Here is a 21782-nt window from a genome sequence, read left to right as displayed (position 1 = left end):
TTCTCTGATGTTTTCAATTGAGTTGTTTATACAACCCTAAAGAGTGACAGATTTGAGGTGAAAGACTTTTTATTTTATTTTGGAGGTTAAATATTTAGGTTGAAATGTTCTTTTTGTCATCTATTAATATTTAACCAAATGGTAATATGTGTGTAGCACAGGAAGGAAAACAGAAGATAACATTCCTCATGATCCTACAGCTTGCATTGCGTGAGAAGCAGCCACCAGAAACAGTGGCTGGTTTCAAACTAGCAGAGGCTTATGATTCAGGATATATGGATTTATTGAAGTGTAGTTGTTTCATTAAACAAGACCAAGAAAGCCCATGTGTGTATACGAGTGTATGTGTGACAGGGAAATCAATGTCAATTACTCTTTTCAACACCACTCCCCATCTGTTCCACTTGAAGCTTACTGGGAATAGGTTGTTGGCAGGACAAAGCCAGGACTTTCCTTGGGGTGTTTCTATAGTATGCTGAGAGAGGCTGCATAGAGTAACCTGGGAAGGTGGCAAGGATGTGGTCCCTGGTTCCCCTCGAACTGAACCTCAAACTTCGTTGCTACTTAAGTTTGGCCACTCCATGCCTGTTTGGGACAGAAGGTCATGTTTGAATGATAACTGCGTGTTGTCAAAGGTCTTAAACTCTAGTCCAGGACTGTCTTGTGTGGCCAGCATTAGGGTCACCATATTGCAGAAGCTTCTTCTGCAACAGAAAGGGCCCCAATTGATTTTTTGTGTGGGTTGGGGTTTTCTGACTCCTGAGGGAACTTGGGTTATCCGTTCAGGATCATGGTTTGTCTGGAACCCAGATGCTTAAAGCTAAAGTCACAGATGCCAGGAGCTTGTTTTTTCTTTTCCTATCCAGAGCAAAAAGATCAGTTAGGGCACAGGCATCCATTTTGCAGTCTAGACATTTCTGGTGGTCAGACTGTAAGATTTCAGGTATATTGGCTTTAGCAAGGCAATTATGGGAAGAGAAATGTTGGCTGTCGATATTCAATCCTGATGCTGCTTCAGTGTATAATTAGGATAATTCAGGTAACTACAAGTCATGGAGAATTCTACCATACTATAGTTGAATTACACTGCTATGGCTCAAGATTTTGAGAACAGGTTAAAAAAAGGGTTGATTATATTTTCACTGTTGTTTCCTAAGGCTCTAGAGTTTAGTTTTCCTCTCTTCCCCATCCCTTTCTTCTCCCTTTCTTCCTACCCTCCTCCCTTCCTCCCTCTCTTCCTTCTTTTTTTTTTCAAAGAAAAATACAAAGAACTTTATAAGGCATTGTATCAGTCAGTGCACTTATTAGTTATGACATTTATGTTTTAAATGTAAATAAGCAATAACAGAAGTAAATCATAAAGTTTTTTTAAAGAATAACAGGTGAAGAATGTATGATAGACAAGAGAAAGTAAATGTTGAATAGTTGAAAATGAATTTGTTTGGTTTTATATTTTTAAAGTTTTTAAAATTTTCATGGTAGTTAACTCCCAATACTATGTTAAGATTTAAAGGAAACATTGTGATAAGCTATTTTTTCCCTCAATGAACTCACCTTCTACTATATTTTATTAATGATGAAGTTATTTGGTGTTTTCAGAGGTAAAGCTTTAGATAATCTTATTTTCCGTATTAAATCATCATTAATTTCACTTAGAAAAGTCTAAGAAAGGAGGCAATTACTTTCTGAGAGGTTTAATATTAAGAAGCAAGAGATTTTACCCAAGCTCAGACTGTAATGTTGTGCAGAAATGCATTTGTTGGGCTAAATTCTTTCTGAAGTTCCTTCTAATTACATGAAGGAAATAAATATATGAATAAAAATGTATCTGCTGTCATGCTCTTCAACTTCCTCATTAACTAATTCTTCTTAGAGTGGAATTATCACTGTTACCACTACTGATGAACTCAAATCCAAATTGTTGCCACTTTTCTGGCCAGCCTAGAGTAAACTGAAGGCCCTAGTGAGCTCTTCCCCCAAGGGCTATTGTTTCTCCCTAGAAGAAAGTTAGCTTCATAATAACTCTATGAAGACATTATATATTGTTTCCAGAATTAGAAAAAGTAAACACTGCCTACTCTTCTAAGTAGCTATTTAATCAATTAAACCTTGGGAACTGGGAGGACAGCACACATTTCATTGATTATTTCATTGAGCAGTGGCTGAGAATAAATGTGTTCCCACTGTCACAGAATGCTATGATCTTAAAGTAAATTTCAAGACTAGTTTTCTCCCCCTACATGTCACTTTTTGCATGTGTGGAGCATTCTGAACGGTAATGTACAATTCTATTTTATAGGGCTATGTGGTAGAGAGATTGCTGTCCCCAAAATTAGGAGCCCTGGGTTTTGATGTGGTGCTGCCACTAAATTTCTTTGTGACCATGGCAATTTTCTTCACTTTTTTTGAAGCCCACTTATAAAATAAGGGTTAGAGATAAGGTAATCTCTAAGATTCCCTGTGCTCTAAAATTATATACATAAAATATTATATATATATTATATATATAAAATGCTAAAGGGCAGTGATACATACCTCCTGAATTCCTTTGGGACTTGTAATCCAATATAATCATATTTCAATGGGATAAAGAGTTTTTATCAGGCAGACTAATCATATATTTGCTACATGAATTGGTCCATACTCGTGAGTTGTCCAACAAGTTATTGAGCTGAAACATTGCCCATGCACTTAACTGGACAAAGGTGATACAGATGTGGCCCTTACCTTCACAAGTATACACAGTAATGGGGTATACAGGCATTAAGCAAATAGCCACACTAATATATATATATATATATATATATATATATATATATATATATATATATATATAACAAAGATGGAGGGAAGCAAATGAGTCAAGGTTCTGAGCAAAGAGAGATTTATACATTTGAAAACAAAAAGGGGTCCCATGTGGCTGCAGAAATGACTGGTAAAGTGGTAAGAAGTGAAGTGGGCATGGCAGGAAGCAGGAGGTCACACAGGGCCATGTGACTTTTGGATTCCATCCTAAGTGTCAGGGGAAACCACTAAGGAGATCTGAGCCAGTAAATGAGTTGATCCAATTGTGTTTAAGATAGCCATAATTTCTGGGTTGAGAATGGATTGGAGAGAAATAAGAGTGTCTCTTACACAGAAGACTTACAGTAGTCCTGGAGACAGAGACAATGAAGACTGGACTAAAGTAATGACAGTGGATAGATTCAACATAGATTAAGGAACCGATAGGTTATAGGTGAGAAAGAGTAAGGAAATCACATGGTTACATTTTTTAAAGCAACTTTTTTAATGTTTATTTATTTTTGAGAGAGACGGAGACAGAATGCGAGTGGGTTAGGGGCAGAGAGAGAGAGGGAGATACAGAATCCAAAGCATGCTCCGGCTCCGAGTTGTCAGCACGGAGCCTAATGTGGGGCTTGAACTCACAAGCTGTGAGATCGTGACCTGAGCTGAAGTTGGACGCTCAACCAACTGAGCCACCCAGGTGCCCTAGCATGGTTTCATTTTTAATGTGCATATAAATATATTTAAATTAGTTTCCATTAAAGATGACTTTTTAGTGTATTGTTCACACATAGTTATATGCATGTATGTGTCTGTGTATGTATCTATTTGGAATTGTCATACATTTTATTGTTTATTCCTCTCTTATTCTTTTCTTTTTTTTTTTTTTTTTTAGTTAACTGCAAAGACCTATAATTACTCTTGTATTAGAATGGGTCCAAGGAACAGACAAATGTGTAAGATATAGTATTAATGCTTTAACTTTCTGGTCTTTCGGAATCAAAATACTTAGCTTCTTTAAAACCAAGTACAGCTTTTCCTTCCTTGGGGAAGCCTTTCCTATTCTTGCCAACAGAGTGTGGATACTCTTTCCTATGGCCTGCACTTCAGCACCATCCGCGTGATGCAATCATTCCTTTGCATGTCTGATTCTTCCAGACCTGAGTTTATCTAGTGCATGGACTCTCTTCTATTCATTTGTTTGCCCATAAGTGCCTCCCTCGGCCTGACACACATATGCTAGAAGATAATTGAACAACAAAGAGATCATATCCATTCTTGGGATGTGGTACTTATCTTTCTATGTTCCCTCGTGATGGTAGGAAAATGGAGATTAGAGAGTTGCTTATGTGAGTTCTACATGTCTGCTATCATTTCTCTATAATAAGTCAGAGATATTGGATGGTTGTGATTTGGCTGTCATAGATCTTGGCAAAGTGTCATAGGAAGAACTTAATCAACAGTTCCTGTGTGGTTCATCAACTCAAAGCTCTTCAAATTGGAAGGCAGCTCAGAGGAAAGCAAGCCTGCAAAGGATTCACTCTGCACTGCAATGTGATAGCCCAAGCTTACCTAAAATGCTTGATTCCCAATATGGGCTTCTTACACATAATGTTTCCTTTCTTGGTTTTTAATGGTGAAAATGGATGATGATTTCATACCAAAATGGGAAACTGGACCATGACACATTTTCAGTTTTCAGCTATTAAATTATATATTGTGTTAACACATAGGGATAAGGAAACAGATACCACATATGGATAAAGGAAATTACAGTGGATGATTTCTACTCAGATTCTTTGCGAACTCTTCATATTTTATTTATGTATGTTTTAACTCTAGCATTACCATTAACTGTATCATCTTTGTTTGTCATCTCATTAAATGCCCATCCAGTTCCCTCTTGGTAGTCTTCTTGTCAAAATGTACTGTGAAGATTTTAAATAACAGATGTAAAGAATTATTCACCATCAGAGCGTGCTTGCATATGATCCAAGGATAACCACAGGAAAGTACCCGAGACCCAGTGTGCTGTAGAATTGAGAAGTCGCCTTCTGTGTACTGCTCTGCTTTGCAGCCTGGCATTTCCATGGCATCATGATCCTTCCAGCTGCCCACTGCTTTCAGAAAGATCTGCTAAGCCAAATCAGATCAGGATGTCAGGACTTTAATAGGTTACCTCTTCCAGAAGCATTTTTTTCCCAGTAGAAAGAGAAAAGTCATGTCTTGCTAATGGCAGAATTTCAGGTACCAGTGAAGGAAGCATCTTGGGCTAGATGGGCCTTTGCCAGCACTTTTAATAGCATTGTGTGTAGGCCTTATTCCAAATACACTGGCCTGAGGAGCAGATAAAATGCCCAGTGACATTTACTTGGTTGTGTGCTTAGTTGGCACCTCAATGACTCTGCCTTGTTCATCATCACACATAGACACAGCCTTCCTTGCAGTCCCCCTGACCTGTCTGATTCATCCCTCCAGGCCGTACTCATGCATCTGGTCCTCCTACAGCACGTCAAATAAGATTGCAGGCTCTGGACTCCGACTGCCAGGGCTGAGTTCCCTTCTCTCCTATTTCCCATGTATGCAGATATTAGCAATTTTTCCAAGCCTCAGTTTTATCATATGATAAATGGTATGCTGTGGGTTGCTGAGGGCAAAAGGAGAGAATGATGTAAAGGGCTTCCGGTGCTTAGCACATAGAGCTCAACAAATGTTAGCCAAATAAATAATAAACTCTCATATAGTACTTACGTTATTCTAACATTCATTTATATAACAAGTCATTTGATTCTTAAAACAACTCTAAGAGGTGGTTACTATTATTATTTCCATTTTACAGATGAACCAAAGCACAGATAAATTAACTGACTTACCTGAAGTCCCACAGCTAATAGATGGGAAATCAGAATTTGAGCTCAGGGCTCTCTGGTTCCAGGGTTCCTGCCCTCCACCATTCTGCCATGCTACCTCTCCTGTAAACAAATGATATTACTCTAACAGTATTGGCTGCATCACGGGGAAGCTTTTCTGCCTAACTTGAATGCAAGTGAAATACAGGTCAGACGAAGGCTCTGTAATGCAGAGTGGTGTGGAATAAGCTTTCTCACCACGATGCATAATACCAGGGCTAGCCTTACAACTTCATAGTAGAAGATGTCAGACATTATCCAGTGCAACAAGCTCACTTTACAGATAAGGAAACTGGAACCAAGGGGAGTCCCAGAGTTTGCACATGGTCCTAGACAGAAGCAGAACCAAACCCTGGTTAGGTTTCACAGAACCTTTCCAAATTTAAGGGATTTTAGTCTGCTTACATTTACTACAGGAGGCTCGCTTGTCCTTTGGATTACAGACAATCTTCCTCCATAGGCTAACTTCCTTTTGACTCAAGGTAAAATCTATTTGACTCAGTTAAATGGAATTTTATACTGATCATATAAAAGATGTAAAAAGTTAGGTTAGTAGGAGGAAACCAAGAGCTTAGTAATAGGACTGGGTTAATTCTGCTGAACAAAAGGTGGCTAAAAGCAGCTCCTTGGAGGGGTAAAGGAACACCTGGATTCTGATGAATAACAGTCCAGTGACACTGACCAGTATGTCTTTCTACTCCTTCCGGTTCACCTAATGAGCTTGTTGTCTAAGCAGCTTTGTTTTCTCATATTTGCCTGTTTCTGCAAGGCAGTGTCTTGTTCTCTGATTTTCAGTGACTCTACACCTAAAAGTTGGCAAAAATAAACCTGCGGGCAAGTTACATGTTAAATGATTACACAACAAATACTTTCTCCTCCCCTACAGTAATACACTTGTAAAAGATCAGATTGGGGAAGAAGAAGCTGTTGAAAAAAATTCTGCTAAGCAGATGCTTACTCTGAGTACTGAGAATAGGAAATATGTTTTGACATGAAGGTCTAGATTATGAAAGAGTGCTGATTCATATTGTTCTAGAATCACCAAATGCTCTTGCTATAAGGAAACTTAAAGATCGCCTGGTATGAACCTGTCTTTTAAGCATGAGCCAAGAAGACAGAATGATAAGCAGTTCAAGGTCAGAGCTAGAGACAATCAAGACTTCTGGCTCTTGTCCTGGAATTTTTACAGTAATGTCATATAGAGGACCAAGAAGAATGTGTTCATCTGCAAATAGTAGAAAACCATCTTAAAAGTGGCTTAGCAGGTAGGGATTCATCTCTCATTTTTATGCAAGAAAGCATCCAGAGGAAGGGAGTCCAGGAGCAGAATGAAGCACAGGAATGCTACCAGGTACCGGGCTGCTCTGTCTTCTGCTGCCCCAGGCTTCATGTATATGCTTCCTCCTCATAGTTCACCCCTCACTGTTACTGCATGGCTGCTGCACCTCCAGGCTCAGGTTCATCTACTGGTATAGAGAGAAGGGGAAAAAAAAGGCCCCAGAAGCATGCCTGCCATCTGACCTTTTCAAAAATTTCCCAGAAGCCTCACCTAGCCTTAAATCTCCTTGTCTGGAACTGGGTCACATCTGCATCTCTATCCACAAGGGACTATGGGAAAGTAGATATTTTTGGCTATGCACAGTCACCCCAGACATAATCAGGTATTTTTTAGTGAGGAAGGATACGGGAATGGATAATATGGAGGAAACGACTAGAGTTTGAAACAACAACTATGCCAGGGGGTAGGTAATTAAAAGCCATAGACTTCAGAGTCAGGACATATCTGAATTCAAATTGCAGCTGTGACAATTTTTGGGTAAGTTGCTTTATGTTGTTAGGTCTCAGATTCCTTTGTGAATGGAGATAACTATGGCCAAATGAGGTAATAAGGGTGTAGTGAAGTTAAAAGAAGATGATTAAGACATAATAAGATCTCTATCAATTTTCACCCTATACCACTGCTTTAGGATCTGGTAATATTAGTGTTGTTTACCCTTCCCGGGCCAAGCTATATTTCAATATCTTTTAACTTCAGACAGAATGTTCAAGACACCAAGACACGGAAACTGGTTAAACAGGTTTTATTTATCTTTATTCCCTATTAGAAGTAATGCCCAAATAATATTAAGGCATTATTCACACTGCTTCTAGTCCTTTGTTCAAAGGGGAGAGACTTTAACGGGCCAGCCACCCTGGTCTCAACCTGAAGTGCTTCCTTGTCATGGAGAAGAGATGGCCAGGCCTGTAGCCTAGTGCTTGTAGGAAGTTTACAGCAGACAGGGTGTTCAGAGCCTTTTATACCTTTTTTTAGGGCAGAAGCTCAGTAGATAAGGAAATTTACATCTAATCTCATTAGATTAGACTAAATCTCATTAGATATTAAAGAGAGAGAGGGAGGGGGGAGAGAGAAACTTCTTAATAAATTAGGGCAGCTCATTTCACATTTCAGGGTCCCAAACATAAGAGCCATATGTATTATGCATGCTCTCTCAATCCAAATATGTAGATTAGATATCTCAGGAAATAGCACAAGGTCTATGGTCAACTTTGCTATGGACATTCATTATAGCCTTAGTATTTCTTATTTTTTTTTTTTTAGGAAGAAATATTGTTATGCTGTCATTATGAGAGGCTCATTTCCCTTCTGAAAAAATTTCTCATATACCCCATAATAGCTATGGTTAGCATGATATTCAGATGAAAACCATACCATATGTATTTTATTCCAATCATTTTTACTAACAAAATAATTCATGATTATTGTAGATAAGTTAGAAGACAAAGATAATAAAAATATAAAAACATAATTACATATGATTCTACCATCTACAGAAAACCACTGTTAACATTTTCATGCATAACTATGTGGATGGAACTGGAGGGTATTATGCTAAGTGAAATTAGAGAAAGACAAAAATCATATGACTTCAATCATATGAGGACTTTAAGAGACAAAACAGATGAACATAAGGGAAGGGAAACAAAAATAATGTAAAAACAGGGATGGGGACAAAACAGAGACTCATAAATATGGAAAACAAACTGAGGGTTGCTGGAGGGGTTGTGGGAGGGGAGGATGGGCTAAATGCATAAGGGGCACTAAGGCATCTACTCCTGAAATCATCATTGCACCAGATGCTACTAAAAAATAAAATAAAATAAATTTCATGCATATTCTTTACTTTCTCTCTATATAAATATAAATACACAGTAAAAATTGTACTTTTAAAATGTAAAATTTTGCACTTTGTGTACTATTTTTAATTTTTTTGTACTTAACAATGTAAGTATTTTTGATGACATCAAACAATTTTACATCATCTTTGAAATGGTTGCATGTGTTATTAATGTAAATACACAATAATTATTCAACCAATCTTCTACGGTAGAGCACAAGGGTTTTTTTTGTTTGTTTCTGTTATGTTTTCCAATTACGTGCTGTGATGGACATCCTTATAACTAGAACTTGGTGGCAATGAAATTAATTACTGCAAACTAAATTTTTGAGTCAAGAAGTACAAATATGATTTAAAACATCTATATTATAAATTTTTTACCAAAAAGATGGGAACAGTTTATGCTACCATTGGTAGTATATGAGAGTGCTTATTTCCTTGAACTCTTGCCAGCACCGTGTTGTCGTTAAAATATATACATAATTTTAGTGTGTGTGTGTGTGTGTGTGTGTGTGTGTGTGTGTGTGTATTGGGGTACTTATTCTGAACTTGTTGTTGCTGTATATAATCTTCCCAGGTTTGTTTGTATATATAAAACCGGATAGGCAGAAAGAGTGGACAGGTGTGACAGGAGCTGCCTCTGTGAACCTCTTTCCTTCACGTGAAAACTGAAATGGAAAAATGTGGCTTTTCTGCAGGAATAATGATATCCTTTTGTATTTTTATACCAGTTTTTTCTTCTCTTAACTTCTTTCTCCATATTATAAAGGATTCGAGTGAGAGAAACAACAAACTGGGTGATTGTGTAAAGCTCTAAAATAGATACAAGACAGTTATGACTTAAAAGACTCAGTGACAGAGATTCAATGTAGACAAACATAGACTTCTGAATGCATTGCATGTAAGTACCCAAAGTGCAAAAATAAAATAGGGGAGGGATTGCTTTGCTCAAGACTGGTAGAAAAAATAAATTAGGGACAACCTGGAAACAAGGTGACCATGAATGGAGAGCAAAGCACTGTAGTTAAAAAAAAAATCACAAGATTGGGCTTTATAAATAGGAACATGGAAATAAAGGAATCTAAAGCTCTTGGGTCACTGCTAAAGCTCATGTCCAATTTTAGATTCTACAACTTGGGAGAGGCATGGATGGAAAGTAAAAATAGACACCACTCCGTGAACTTTTTGTATGTCTGGGAACTTTGTATTTATTAACACATATGATTTAATAATCATGACAAGTCTTTGTGATGCCTATTGTGATCCCCATTTTACACAAGAGGAAACCAAAGCTTAAAGAAAGCACTTTAAAGGCTCTCTATGTCTTTATCCAGATCCAGGATTCAAACCAGGTTGATCTGCCTCCAAGATTCATCCTCTTATTCACTCGCCTGTAATACATACCTGGAAACTTGATGTGGCAAAAGGGCAAGATTACTTGGTTCCATCCTATTGCATAGAGATGGCAGTCACTTTTTGGTAAATTTCCTTCTTCCACTGGGTGCTATAACTATACCTGCCCAAACTGTGGTTGTTGGGGGTCAGGCTGGGAAATTGCTCATAAAAGTGATCCCTTTTTCCTTTGAATGCTTTGTGTGAGGCAGTTCCTTCACTGACCTTGCATATAAATTCCCTTACTGCCCCTAATGTAGCTGATGACTCACCTTCCTCTGACTCTGATTGGCCAGACCCATAATGCTGCCTGCAGGTATTGGGATGGAGGCAAGGGAGACATAACATTTTTTAGGTTTGAAGTGGGAGAACCAGACAAATTAAAAGGTTGTCAGGAAAGGTGGAAGTAACAGGGACTGTTTTTCTGGGAGAAGAGAAAACTGAATTTGGCTTCCAGAAAGATTTCAAAAAAACACAAAAAAACAAAACAAAACAAAACAAAACAAAAAAACAAATTCATACCAGCTGGTATCTTTCTTCACTAAAAACGAAGAGGGAATGAACTTAGATTTCACTGTAAGGAATTTACATCAAAAAGAAGAATTTCCTGATAGTGATAGTTATTGAATATTGTAATAGGTTCCCAGAAGGTGCTGCGAAAACAAATTTCTTCATAATTCTTTTAAAAATGGGCCATTATCCTACTTGCCCAAGATGTCCCAGGAGGCAAAGTCGTTAAGTTTTCAAGCTGTCAGACAGGGACTAGTTCACAAACCATGGGGTTTCATCATCTGGGAGCCTGCTACGACTATGGAATACCAAAAGAGGTTTGTAAGGTATGGGCACGAAATAGAGCAGGGATTAAGGAAGTCTAAAGCATGATACTGATGGATCTTTCAAAACAAAAGCATTTTTTTTCATTAAGGGAAGTGAAGGAATATCTATGTATTTTCCCTGTATGAATGTTTCTGCTCATATAACTGATGTATAAATACATAGGGATGAGCTGTGTTCAATGTATTTGTTTGACCAGGATAATTTATGAAGGTGTGTAATAACAGGGCTTGAACTTGGTTCAATATGATGGCCGAAATGTGAGTATAGCCACCAAATGGAGCTGAGATTGTATCTTGAATATGTCCCCAGTTAATTTTAAGAGTAGAAGAAAAAAATGACCAATGTAAGGACTAGTCTTCTTTGCCTACTTTTTGCCATGGTGGTGGTTCATACAAGACATTATGAAATCCAACACAATTTTGTTTTATAGCTTGCTTGCTCAATGAAATTTAGCTACCAAATCACTAGAAATCAATCTTTTATGAATGAATGTCTGTTGATCTGGTTGGATAATCATATGCAACTTTAAAATCATATGTAGCTTAGAAAATACAGAGTTATAATGATTATTTTTTCTCTCCTGAGATAGTTCTATTTTTACCCCCATTTTCAGTACCTTTTAAAACTTTGCTCTGTATAGGCAATAATGTCTAGTTCTGTTATATTTAAAATTTTAAATTACTTTTCAAACAATGGGAATTTCTTTGTAAACCCCATGTTCTCTCTCATATATCTTCCCCTTAGGTTCTATTTAGAAGCTTCGTTTTATGGAAAATCTTGATTTACTCTGCAGTTTATTTTGTCACATAAGATAGGAATTAAGGTTTTCAACATATTTTATTATTATATTTTATGGGCTTTGTCAGATGCCACTCTTCCCTTTCTCGCTCACTCTCTAGGATTTAGGCAACATTATAACAGTGATAAAGTCTGTTATAAAATCTGTTACAACACAGTACCATATAGCACATTTCCATGTTGCAATCTTGTAGTGGTATGCCAGATGCTTCTAGGGATCTGTTATACAGAGTGTAGTTCTGTAAACCATGAGCCTTCTGCTCCAGTGGGACTTCTCTACTCTTTGCCTCTAAAAATCTTTTTTGTGGTTTCTCATTTGCTCCCATTCACCCTGAATGCCAACCTCTTGCTTACGTTCTTCAAAGCCCAGTTTCATTTCTACTTTTCAAAGAGGCATTCTCTGATCATCTCTGTTTTCTTATTCCGAGATTTGGTATTATGCTATTTTTCATTTCCCATGAAGCATTTATAACTTATTACTGCTGCTATATTTTGTGTGGTTGTGTCATGCTCTCACCACTATGTATAAGTTCATGTAGGAGGCAGTGTGAAGTGATGGTGATAAGCAAGAAGTTCCGAGTTAGATGTGAAATCCTAGATCCACCACTGTTGACCTTGAACAAGTTACTTAACATTATATAGCTTCTATGTCGTCCTCTGTAAAACTTTTTTTTTTGGAGTGATGAATTAATGAAATGCTAAGATGTGTAGCACAGTGCCAGACACGTAGTAAATATTCATCAAATTGAAGGAAGAGTCAATGTCCAATATTTCTTGGCAACTCTTTAAGTGTAGAGCCCAAGAAAATTTTTGAGTTGAGAGTTCAATAAACTATTTGCTAATTGAATGAAAATTTGCCGCTCTCTACCAAGTCTAAGTGTTTACAATTACATAGCCCTTTATTTTTTGAGAGTTTTGTTTAGAGTCAAATCTTTATACACTCACAGCTCCTTTTAGGGTTGCACACAGAGCTATCTAAATAAGTTCTTCAAAACCAGGGAAGGCAAGAGGAGGCCTGTGTGGCAGAATGGAAGGGCGAGAGGAGGCAGAGGTGGGCTCAGTGCTGGGTGTTTTAGTTTCAGTCTGGCATTGTTTGCTCATAACCTGGGAGAGAGGCAAAGAGGACCTGTCCTCCAGTTTTCTTTCTATCTGTTGAAAATCTATTCATATTTTAAGACACAGAATAAAGGTGCCCCCAGTTTTCTTGAGGTATAATTGACAAATAAAACTGTAGATATTTAAGGTTTACTATGTAATGGTTTGATAGACATATACATTGTGAAATGATTACCACAATCAAGTTAATTCACACAGCCAACCATTACCTCACATAGTTACATGTGTGTGTGTGTGTGTGTGTGTGTGTGTATGGTAAGATCATTTAAGATCTGTTCTTTTAGCAAATTTCAAGTATATAATAAATATCATTAACTACATATGAGCTCACTCATTTCAAAACTGAATGTTTGTACCCTTTGACCAATATCTTCTCATTTTTTCCACTCTTCCACCCCTGGTAATGACTATTCTACTCTCTGGCTCTATGGGTTTGGCTCTTTCAGATTCTACACATAAGTAAGATCCTGTAGTATTTGTCTTTCTATGTCTGGCTTATTTCACTTAGGATAACGTCCTCCAGGTTCAGCCATGTTGTTGCAAATGGCAGGATTTCCTTTTATTTATGGCTAATATTCCATCATATATCTCGACCACATTTTCGTTTTCCTTTCATCCACTAATGGAAACTTAGGTTGTTTTCATACCTTGGCTGTTGTGAATATTGCTGTCATGAATATAGAAGTGCAGATATCTCCTTGAAATACTGATTTTACTTCCTTTAAATATATACTTAGTAATGGTCTTGCTGGATCATATGGTAGTTCTATTCAGAATGTGTTAAAGAACCTCATACTGTTTTCCTAATGGCTATACCAATTTGTATTCCCAGCAATAGAATACAAAGGTTCCCTTTTCTCCATATCCTTTCCAACAAGTGGCACATTCTTTAGGTGGGATTTCCTGATTCCTAATCCATAGCACCTCTATTAGATACTTACGCTTGTCCATGTCATGTCATTAGTTCTGTTGCTAAGTGAAAGTAACATGATTTTAAACTTCCTGTAGGAATTTTTGTCCCATTTTTTATGGTCTTTGCATCTAGTACTATTATCAATATAATGAGTACAATAGGGCTGTTGTTCTAAGAGTCAAGGAAGATAATGTTTATGAATTCAAATTTTAAAGTATAAAGATTTATAAAAGTACAAGTTATTATTGTTGTTTTTCCAATATTAGAACTCTTCTCATGGAAATTTATGTGCTACTTTGGAGACTTCTAGGTACAATGAGAAAAATAGGCAGTTTAAACATGGCCCAATGCATGATATTCAGCTATCAAATTCTATAATGAATAATTGGTCTGTGAGCAAGAAAATATGAATACAGAAAATGGGACAAATATTTTATGAAACCAATTGACCTATGCAGACATTTTCTTTGATTATGAAAACATGCACGTTTAAATGACTTTTGCTATTAAGAAAAATGAGCAGTAACCTAGGAGTCAAGTCATTCAGAACTGCTCTAGTTCTAACACAATAAGCTTCATGCTCATTGGTGAGCCATTGACCGTCTGTGGTTCAATCTCCTTGTCTGTAACCTGAAGGGTTTAGAGGCTATCTAAGGTCTTTACTAGATTTAGAAAACAAAGATTTTGTTATGTGAATACCTAAAAAATTCTTGTTAAGTTAATCTGCATGTATTTTAAGAAGGGAATAAAATAGTTTTCTGTAATTGAAATCCAAGCATGGCACTTTAGTAATGAAGTTATTGCCCTTGTAACAACATCTTCTGACAAACTGATGTTAGTGCTTTTCCTAAGAGACTTGGCTAGTGGTATTTGTGTACCTTGTAGATTCTTGAATGTGTATTTACTATGGGAAAGTGGCATCTGATATCCTTTCTCAAACCCTCATCTGTAGACAAATGAGCGTCCACTTGCCAGTTAGTTTTCATGCTTACAATCAGTCAATGCCTCTTGTATGAGCCATGATGTGTTTCCACAGTCCATGGAGCTGAGGATTTTGTGATGCATCAGTCCTTCCATTTGGGCTTCAATGGACTGGACCACGCCACTAAAGATGGTTAAATTAAAAGGAAAATACATTAGCTGATAATTTAATCTTATGAAAAAGGAAATGAGAAAGCTTCCTTTTCAACAATATAGGAAACTCATTAGGTTTTATTACAGTGCCCATGAAACTTTTATAGATGTTGAACTTTACATCCTAAATCCTTTTTTGCGGGGGGGGGGATAATATTATTCTTTTAAATTATTTTGACTTAACTATAGATGTATTTAACCATTAATGTATTTATTGTATAATGTATATATTGAATATTGATATTTACCTCAAAAATATTTGAAAACTACTACCAAATTGTCTGCCAAAAGTTTGAACTGCTTTCACCAAAAGTAAATGTATTTGTGTCTTGCCAACATTAAATATTATTAATTTTTGTAATTCTGGCAATTTGACAGGTGAAAAAATATCTTGTTTTAGTGGCACTGTCTTGATAATTAATGACAGCCAGTAATTTTTTTCATATGCTTATCACCCACTTTTGCTTATTTTTTTCAAGTTGCTTATTTACAACCTTTGTTCCTTTTGGTATTGTGCTGTTAGAACAAATGCACTTTTACCATTTATTTAGTGTCTGGAACTGTTCTCAGTATTAGGGATACATCATTGGATGAGGCACAAAGAGGCGTTCTCATGGAGCTTATATTCTAGAGGGAAGAGAAAAATTAACAAGAAAAAGTGTCAAATATAGGTTATAAGATAGAATCAAGGGACATGAACAGGATTTACTGGGAGGTTTCTTTAAGATAACTGATAAGGAAAAGTTTTTCAGAAGGGATGACATTTATATTGAGAAAGGTTGATAAGAACATCTGTAGAAAATTATCTTTTCAGGTGATGGAAACAGGTAATATAGAGGCATGAGTGAGTTTACAGTATTCCAAGGAGAGAAAGAAGGCTATGGCCTAGAGAAGGTGGGAGAGGGGAAGTGAGCAGAGATGAGAGTGGAGAAGTTGGAAGGCTCAGTCCATGTAAAGGGCTGGTAGTTCGGGAGAGGGAGTTCTGGTATCATTCTAAGTATGCTGGAAAGTGATTGAAGCTTTTTGAAGAGAAGTGATATAATCTGATTTATACCTTAACTGATCACTCTGTTTATTAGGGGTGGAATGAATCATTGGGAACAAGAATAGACGCAAGGAGACCAATCAGAGGATAGGATAGTTGTGAAGGCAAGAACTGACAGTTACTTGGAATAGAGGATGCTGTTAATGGCCTGTCCAGATTACATGTAGCTGCCTTGTACACCAATCTCCCAGCTACTATGAAAGTAAGCTTTTATAAATCTTGGCTGACTCCTTCCTGGGAGGCTACAACTCCCCTCCCTTCTTATGGACCTTAGCCAATGACCGAGTGGCAAAGGGGTCCTGTTGCCTAAAGGTGGGGCTAACTTTGTGGTACAGTTTTTGCTGTAACACTTTTTTATGGAATCATACTGAAGCTTATCAGTAGCTGAGATGACATTCCTGCTTAGGATTCCTGACCTGTCCTTCCCTGATTCTCTAGCTCCTCTTCTCCTCAATAAGTAACTTGAACAAGAAGCTTCATCTCAGCTCTGCTTTTAGGGAACCTGACCTAAGACACTTGGTTTAGGATGGCTGAGGTTGAAATGGAGGAGACTAGCTTAAAAATGTTTTAGAACAGTCTGTGGAATGGATCTGGAACATGGGAGAAAGCTAGAAATCAAGAGTTCCTAAACTTTGTTATTGAGCAGTGTGGTGGGCAATGGCATTAGTTACTAACAGCAGATGCCTGGAAAGAGCAGATTTACAAGGTGGAGAGGGAAAACATTCTATTTCAAATATGTTAACTTTAAGATGTCTATAAGTGGATATATCAAGGGTACAATTGAGTGTACTATCTTTTGCTCCAAAGGGGAGTCTGGTCTGTAGACCTACATTTGGGATTCATCCATAATATTCAAATGCTGTTTGAAGGAATGTGACTGAATGTGACCAGGTCCTGGCATGACAATATTCTAGGCTGAGCAGAGGAGGAAAATCCTCTGTTCATCAAGGAGTAGTCAGTAAGTGGTGAGTAAATCATGAAAGGATGCATTACAGAGACTGATACTGAGAGGATATCATGGAGGGTGTGGCCAGCTGTTGAATGCACCTTGGTGGTAAATAAAGACGAAGAGAGAACAGATCATAAAATAGGCAACAGGGAATTTTTTGGTGACCTTGACAAGAGAAGATTCTGAGGTTATGGTAAGGGTGGTAAAGGAGAGCATGGCAGATGCTGAGGCAAACACACAGACCTAGGTTGTGAGTAGGAGTGGCAAATGAGATAGTAACTCAAGTGGGAAAAAGAGTCCAAAAATTTTTAGTTTTTATTTTTACTGACACCAGTAGAAGGAAATAGTTTGATTTTTAGCAAAGAGAGGGGACAATTGCAGGATAAAGTTCTTGAATAGACAAAAAGCAATGAGACCTAGTATTTCTGAGTAAGAGTTGGCTCTGTCCTAAGATGGAAACACTTCAAATTTGCAGCAGGAGAAATGCCAGAGAAATGAGTGCCAACAAAGAAAACTTTGTAGATGTTGTGATGTGTGGCTGAGTTAGTTTTTGTCGGATTGTTTCTGTGTTCTTATTGAAATATGAAATGAAGATCCCAGCTGAGATGAGGGTCAGAGGTGGGGCCAATAGTTTGGAGATTTAAGGAGGGAAGAGTAGGGATGAAATTATCATGTTAGGGACTAGGAGATTTTATTTATGGAGGAGATGTAGTATAATTTTGTTGCAATATTGAATGCCCCTTTTGGTATGAATGCTTATAAATTTTTAATAAGACCAGTCATCAAGATTTTGAATTTTTTCCAGTCATACTTAGGTCTTCAAGTGGAGACATGGAATAGGTGAATGGTTTGTTTTAACTAGCATTGAGGTTTGTCAGGAGGACACAAAGGAGTTAAGGAATTTGTAAGGGAGTGATTATGAGGATTATAAGGATTATGAGGAAACAGCCTATCCTTATAATCACTCCTTTAAGATATGAGCTGGGCTAAGAGGCAAATGAAAGGAAGGATGGAAAGAAAGATTGGGAAGTCAATGGATTTGAGGTTTCCATAAAGTTGAAGAAATGTTGGAGTAGGGGTAACAGAATATATGGGCTTGAAAGATAAGAGGGTATAAACAGAGACTGGGATGTTTGACATCTATATTCAGAGATATTGGAAACATTCGTGACAACAAGGTCAAAGTGTGACCATGGAGGTAAGAGGGTTATAGAAAATATCATTGGACAGAGGGGGTTGAGAAACTTGGAGGATGTGGTTTTGGATCATCTACACAGGTGTCGAAATGCCCAAACTTGGGGAAAGCGGGTAGAGGTACAGAGGACACTAAGGTGGGGGCTAGAATCAGCAGTGAAATAGAGAAATGGGAAACTGGCACAAGGTGGTATTTGTTTTATTTCGTTGATTTCTATGAGTTCTTAAAGTACATTTTATCTTAGAATGATAGTTAAATAAGGCCAAATCTCCCATCATCCTATCACTTCATCAGAGGATGGTGGATTTTGACTAAACCATGCAGCTAGGTCTTGTCTACTTATTCTGACCTGGCCAAGTGTTCCATTCGTTTTTCTTACTCTTCAGGGTTTGCTGTCACCATGAGTGTCTGCCTGTTAACTGGAAGCCAGAGAAGTGAGCCCTCAAATAAGCAGGGCTTCTCGTTGTGCTGGTTGACCTCTTACCCAATATGGTGATCTTTCCCACATTGCTAAAATCTGTGACAACCACTACTGATTGCTGTTGTAAAATAGGGCAGTAGTCCTTTATTTCTCAAAACTTGTTTCACCGTGGATGCCTGGTTAGATAGTTTCTCATTATTTCCATAGTTGATAGTTTGATTACAGTTGATTACTCTCTTGAATCCATCCGGATCTTCCTTCAGTTCTAGTTATATTTACAAATTATTTGGCAAGTCTGTCCTCTCCATTCCTTGCAACTAATGAGCCTTTATTCAAGCTTGTAACTGCTGTGCTGCCAGGTTGTCTTGAACATCTGCTGGTTGTTTCTGGACAGGGAATTATGGGGAGAGCGGAATGGATGCTTTCAAAGAGCTGGCTGCCCAGGAAGGCCTCTGCATCGCCCACTCAGACAAAATCTACAGCAATGCTGGGGAAAAGAGCTTTGACCGACTCCTGCGCAAGCTTCGGGAGAGGCTTCCCAAGGCCAGAGTGGTTGTCTGCTTCTGCGAAGGCATGACTGTCCGAGGCCTCCTGAGTGCCATGCGGCGCCTGGGTGTTGTGGGAGAGTTCTCCCTCATTGGAAGGTAAATCTCAATCTCTGTCTCTCTTTCTTACACCCCCCCCCCCACGTACACTTTGGCTCACATATACTTGCTCTCATAAATCTGGACATCCTGACTCCAGAGAGGGTCTTCTGGGCTGAACCTTTGCTCTAGAGCTCATGGAGAATAGGGCTATTGTCATTTTCCTGCTAGACAAGAGCAGGGCAGTCAATGACAAGATGGTGAGACTACTTCAGAAAAAGATGGGAAGTTGTTGCCAGAATGTTTTATTCTGGAGAATTATTCTTTTTAGTTGCTTCTGGCCCTTCCCAACCCCCAGCTCCCTAAACCACACACATGCTTATGTCTTCAAAAAGCATAGAAGCCTTAATGGGGTATTGGTGGAGGAGGGGTAGCAGTGAAAATAGAAATATATATTAAGATAGGAAATTTGAAGGGCTGGCTAAATGCAGCTGAACCGTGGAACCTGACAATGTGCTCTTTTGCACGCATGGGATGGCTGAGGGATGCTTTCAGCATGTGACTCCTGAAACAGTAGGTGGTGGCTTCCAAAACCTCTGCTCTTCTTTCTGGATCATATGATATGCACTTTTGTGGGAATAGATTTTCAGTGTCATTGTATTTTTCATAGGGTTTTGACCTAACAGGTGTCTTGTTTAATTTGCCTACTAAAAATATTGCACAAAGCAACTGCTTAATTTTTCCAAGGAACCTACTGAATTTACATAAGGGAAAGCCTCCACTGATCCCTGACTCTGTCACACTCATCTTCCAGATTCCCTTTTCTCCTCTCATCTCCTCTACTGGCTAGAATATAATCTATATCTCACCTACTGAAGCACCTCAACCACTGACCCTCTTCTCTAGGATGCCGAGTAGTAATGGTTTGGACATACATCCCCACCAGACCTTTCCCTCTGTCCTTGACGTGTTAATAGCCATAATAGTAGTAACACTAATCTCATCATCATCTGGAACTAGAGGTACCGGAGACTTTTGAAAAGAAGGTAGGATATAAATACAACTAAATAAACAAACAAACAAACAAACAAATACTCTCTCATGAGGAGAAATGGAATTAAGGTCAAATACAATTCAAGATTAAGAAAAAATTATTAAATTTGAGTAAAATTGGCACAGTGCCACAAAATGTCATTTTGGCTTCTTCAACATGGTGCAGTTGTGTGAAGCCACTTAGCAAGTCTTAAAAAAAAAGTGTTTAAAAATGGAATATTATTTCCTTTATGAGTGAAAGGGAGGAAGTGTTATACAAAATAAGGTTGGTAATATATATACCAGGACATACAGATTTGTTCTTTTTATTGATTTTGTAAAATGACTGCTTTTATGAAGGACACTTGTCTTAAAAATATTCTCATGTTTACCCTTTTCAAAAGAACAGTTGTCTGTTTTTCCAGAATTCATTCTCTTTAACATCCATGAAGAGGCTATCTACCTGATTTCTGGGTACTTTACACAGATGTGGCAAATATGTGAGCCTTGGGGTATACAGACTGCCTAATTGTGAAATATAATTATATAAAATGTTGCAGTGAGTACCTGGAGTGTAAAGAACTCATCCCATCATAATTTTTTTTAATGTTTATTAACTTTGAGATAGAGGGAGAGCACAAGTGGGGGAGGCACAGAGAGAGCGAGACAGAATCCGAAGCAGGCTCCAGGCTCTGAACTGTCAGCACAGAGCCCCACGTGGGCTCGAATCCACGAACTGGGAGATCATGACCTGAGCCAAAGTTGGACACGTAACTGACTGAGCCACCCAGGCGCCCCTTTCATCATTATTTTAAAGCTGAACAAAGATGACAATATAAACTTACCTCTCTGACTCTTGCTTACCTGCTAATAATAGCTGAGTTCAGACAAGTATTTGAGTCTCTCAGATGCTTGCTTGTGAAAAGGTCAGTTACATGTGATATCTACCTCTTTTATTCCTCTGTCTATCTGCCCTATCTCTGCTGGGTGCTAATGACACATCGTAGGGAATCATGACGACAATGAACACCTGAGCTTTGAGGATGCTGTTCCCTGCACCAGTGGTTATTGCCAAGGATGCATGGAGTCCTTGAGATGCCAAAGCCTGCCACACTTGGTGCTTCTCTGCCTTTCTGGGCTATATTCTATGGACATCTATCAGAGTAGTATTGGCTGTTACTCTCATATCTTAGAGGATTTGGGGGAAAATAGCCCTTTCTATTCTTTGTTCACAGTTCTCTCCCTTCCCTGGAAGAGATAGGAATTCATACATGAGTCCATAGGGAGCTGAACAGGGAGCCAAGGCAAGCAGGAACACCACACCATACCTAGAATTAGCTTTCCCTTCAGATGTTTGATTCTTCCACTTCCTGAGGAATATATTCTATCCCAGATGGACATTTGGTGGGCTTGGTTCTCTCATTTGTGCAGGCATGCCCGGAAGGGTTACAGTTTAACATCAAGCTGCAACTTCTGGCTACATTTGCAGTGCTG

General features: G+C 38.1%; 1 protein-coding gene across 4 annotated transcripts in view; it reads left to right on the top strand.

Annotated features, from left to right (window-relative positions):
• GRM1 (glutamate metabotropic receptor 1) overlaps positions 1-21782 on the top strand; it is a 449767-nt gene that overhangs the window by 139057 nt on the left and 288928 nt on the right. For all 4 annotated transcript variants that reach the window (XM_027056692.2, XM_027056691.2, XM_053222134.1 and 1 more), the window contains exon 5: positions 19067-19316. In XM_027056692.2, the coding sequence (XP_026912493.2) occupies positions 19067-19316 (250 nt within the window). The remainder of the gene's footprint in view (positions 1-19066; positions 19317-21782) is intronic.

This window comes from Acinonyx jubatus, chromosome B2, assembly GCF_027475565.1.
Source record: "Acinonyx jubatus isolate Ajub_Pintada_27869175 chromosome B2, VMU_Ajub_asm_v1.0, whole genome shotgun sequence".
In the NCBI taxonomy this organism is placed as follows: Eukaryota; Metazoa; Chordata; class Mammalia; order Carnivora; family Felidae; genus Acinonyx; species Acinonyx jubatus.
Note: the sequence above shows the minus strand (reverse complement) of the source record. Positions and strands in the feature narration are given on the sequence as shown.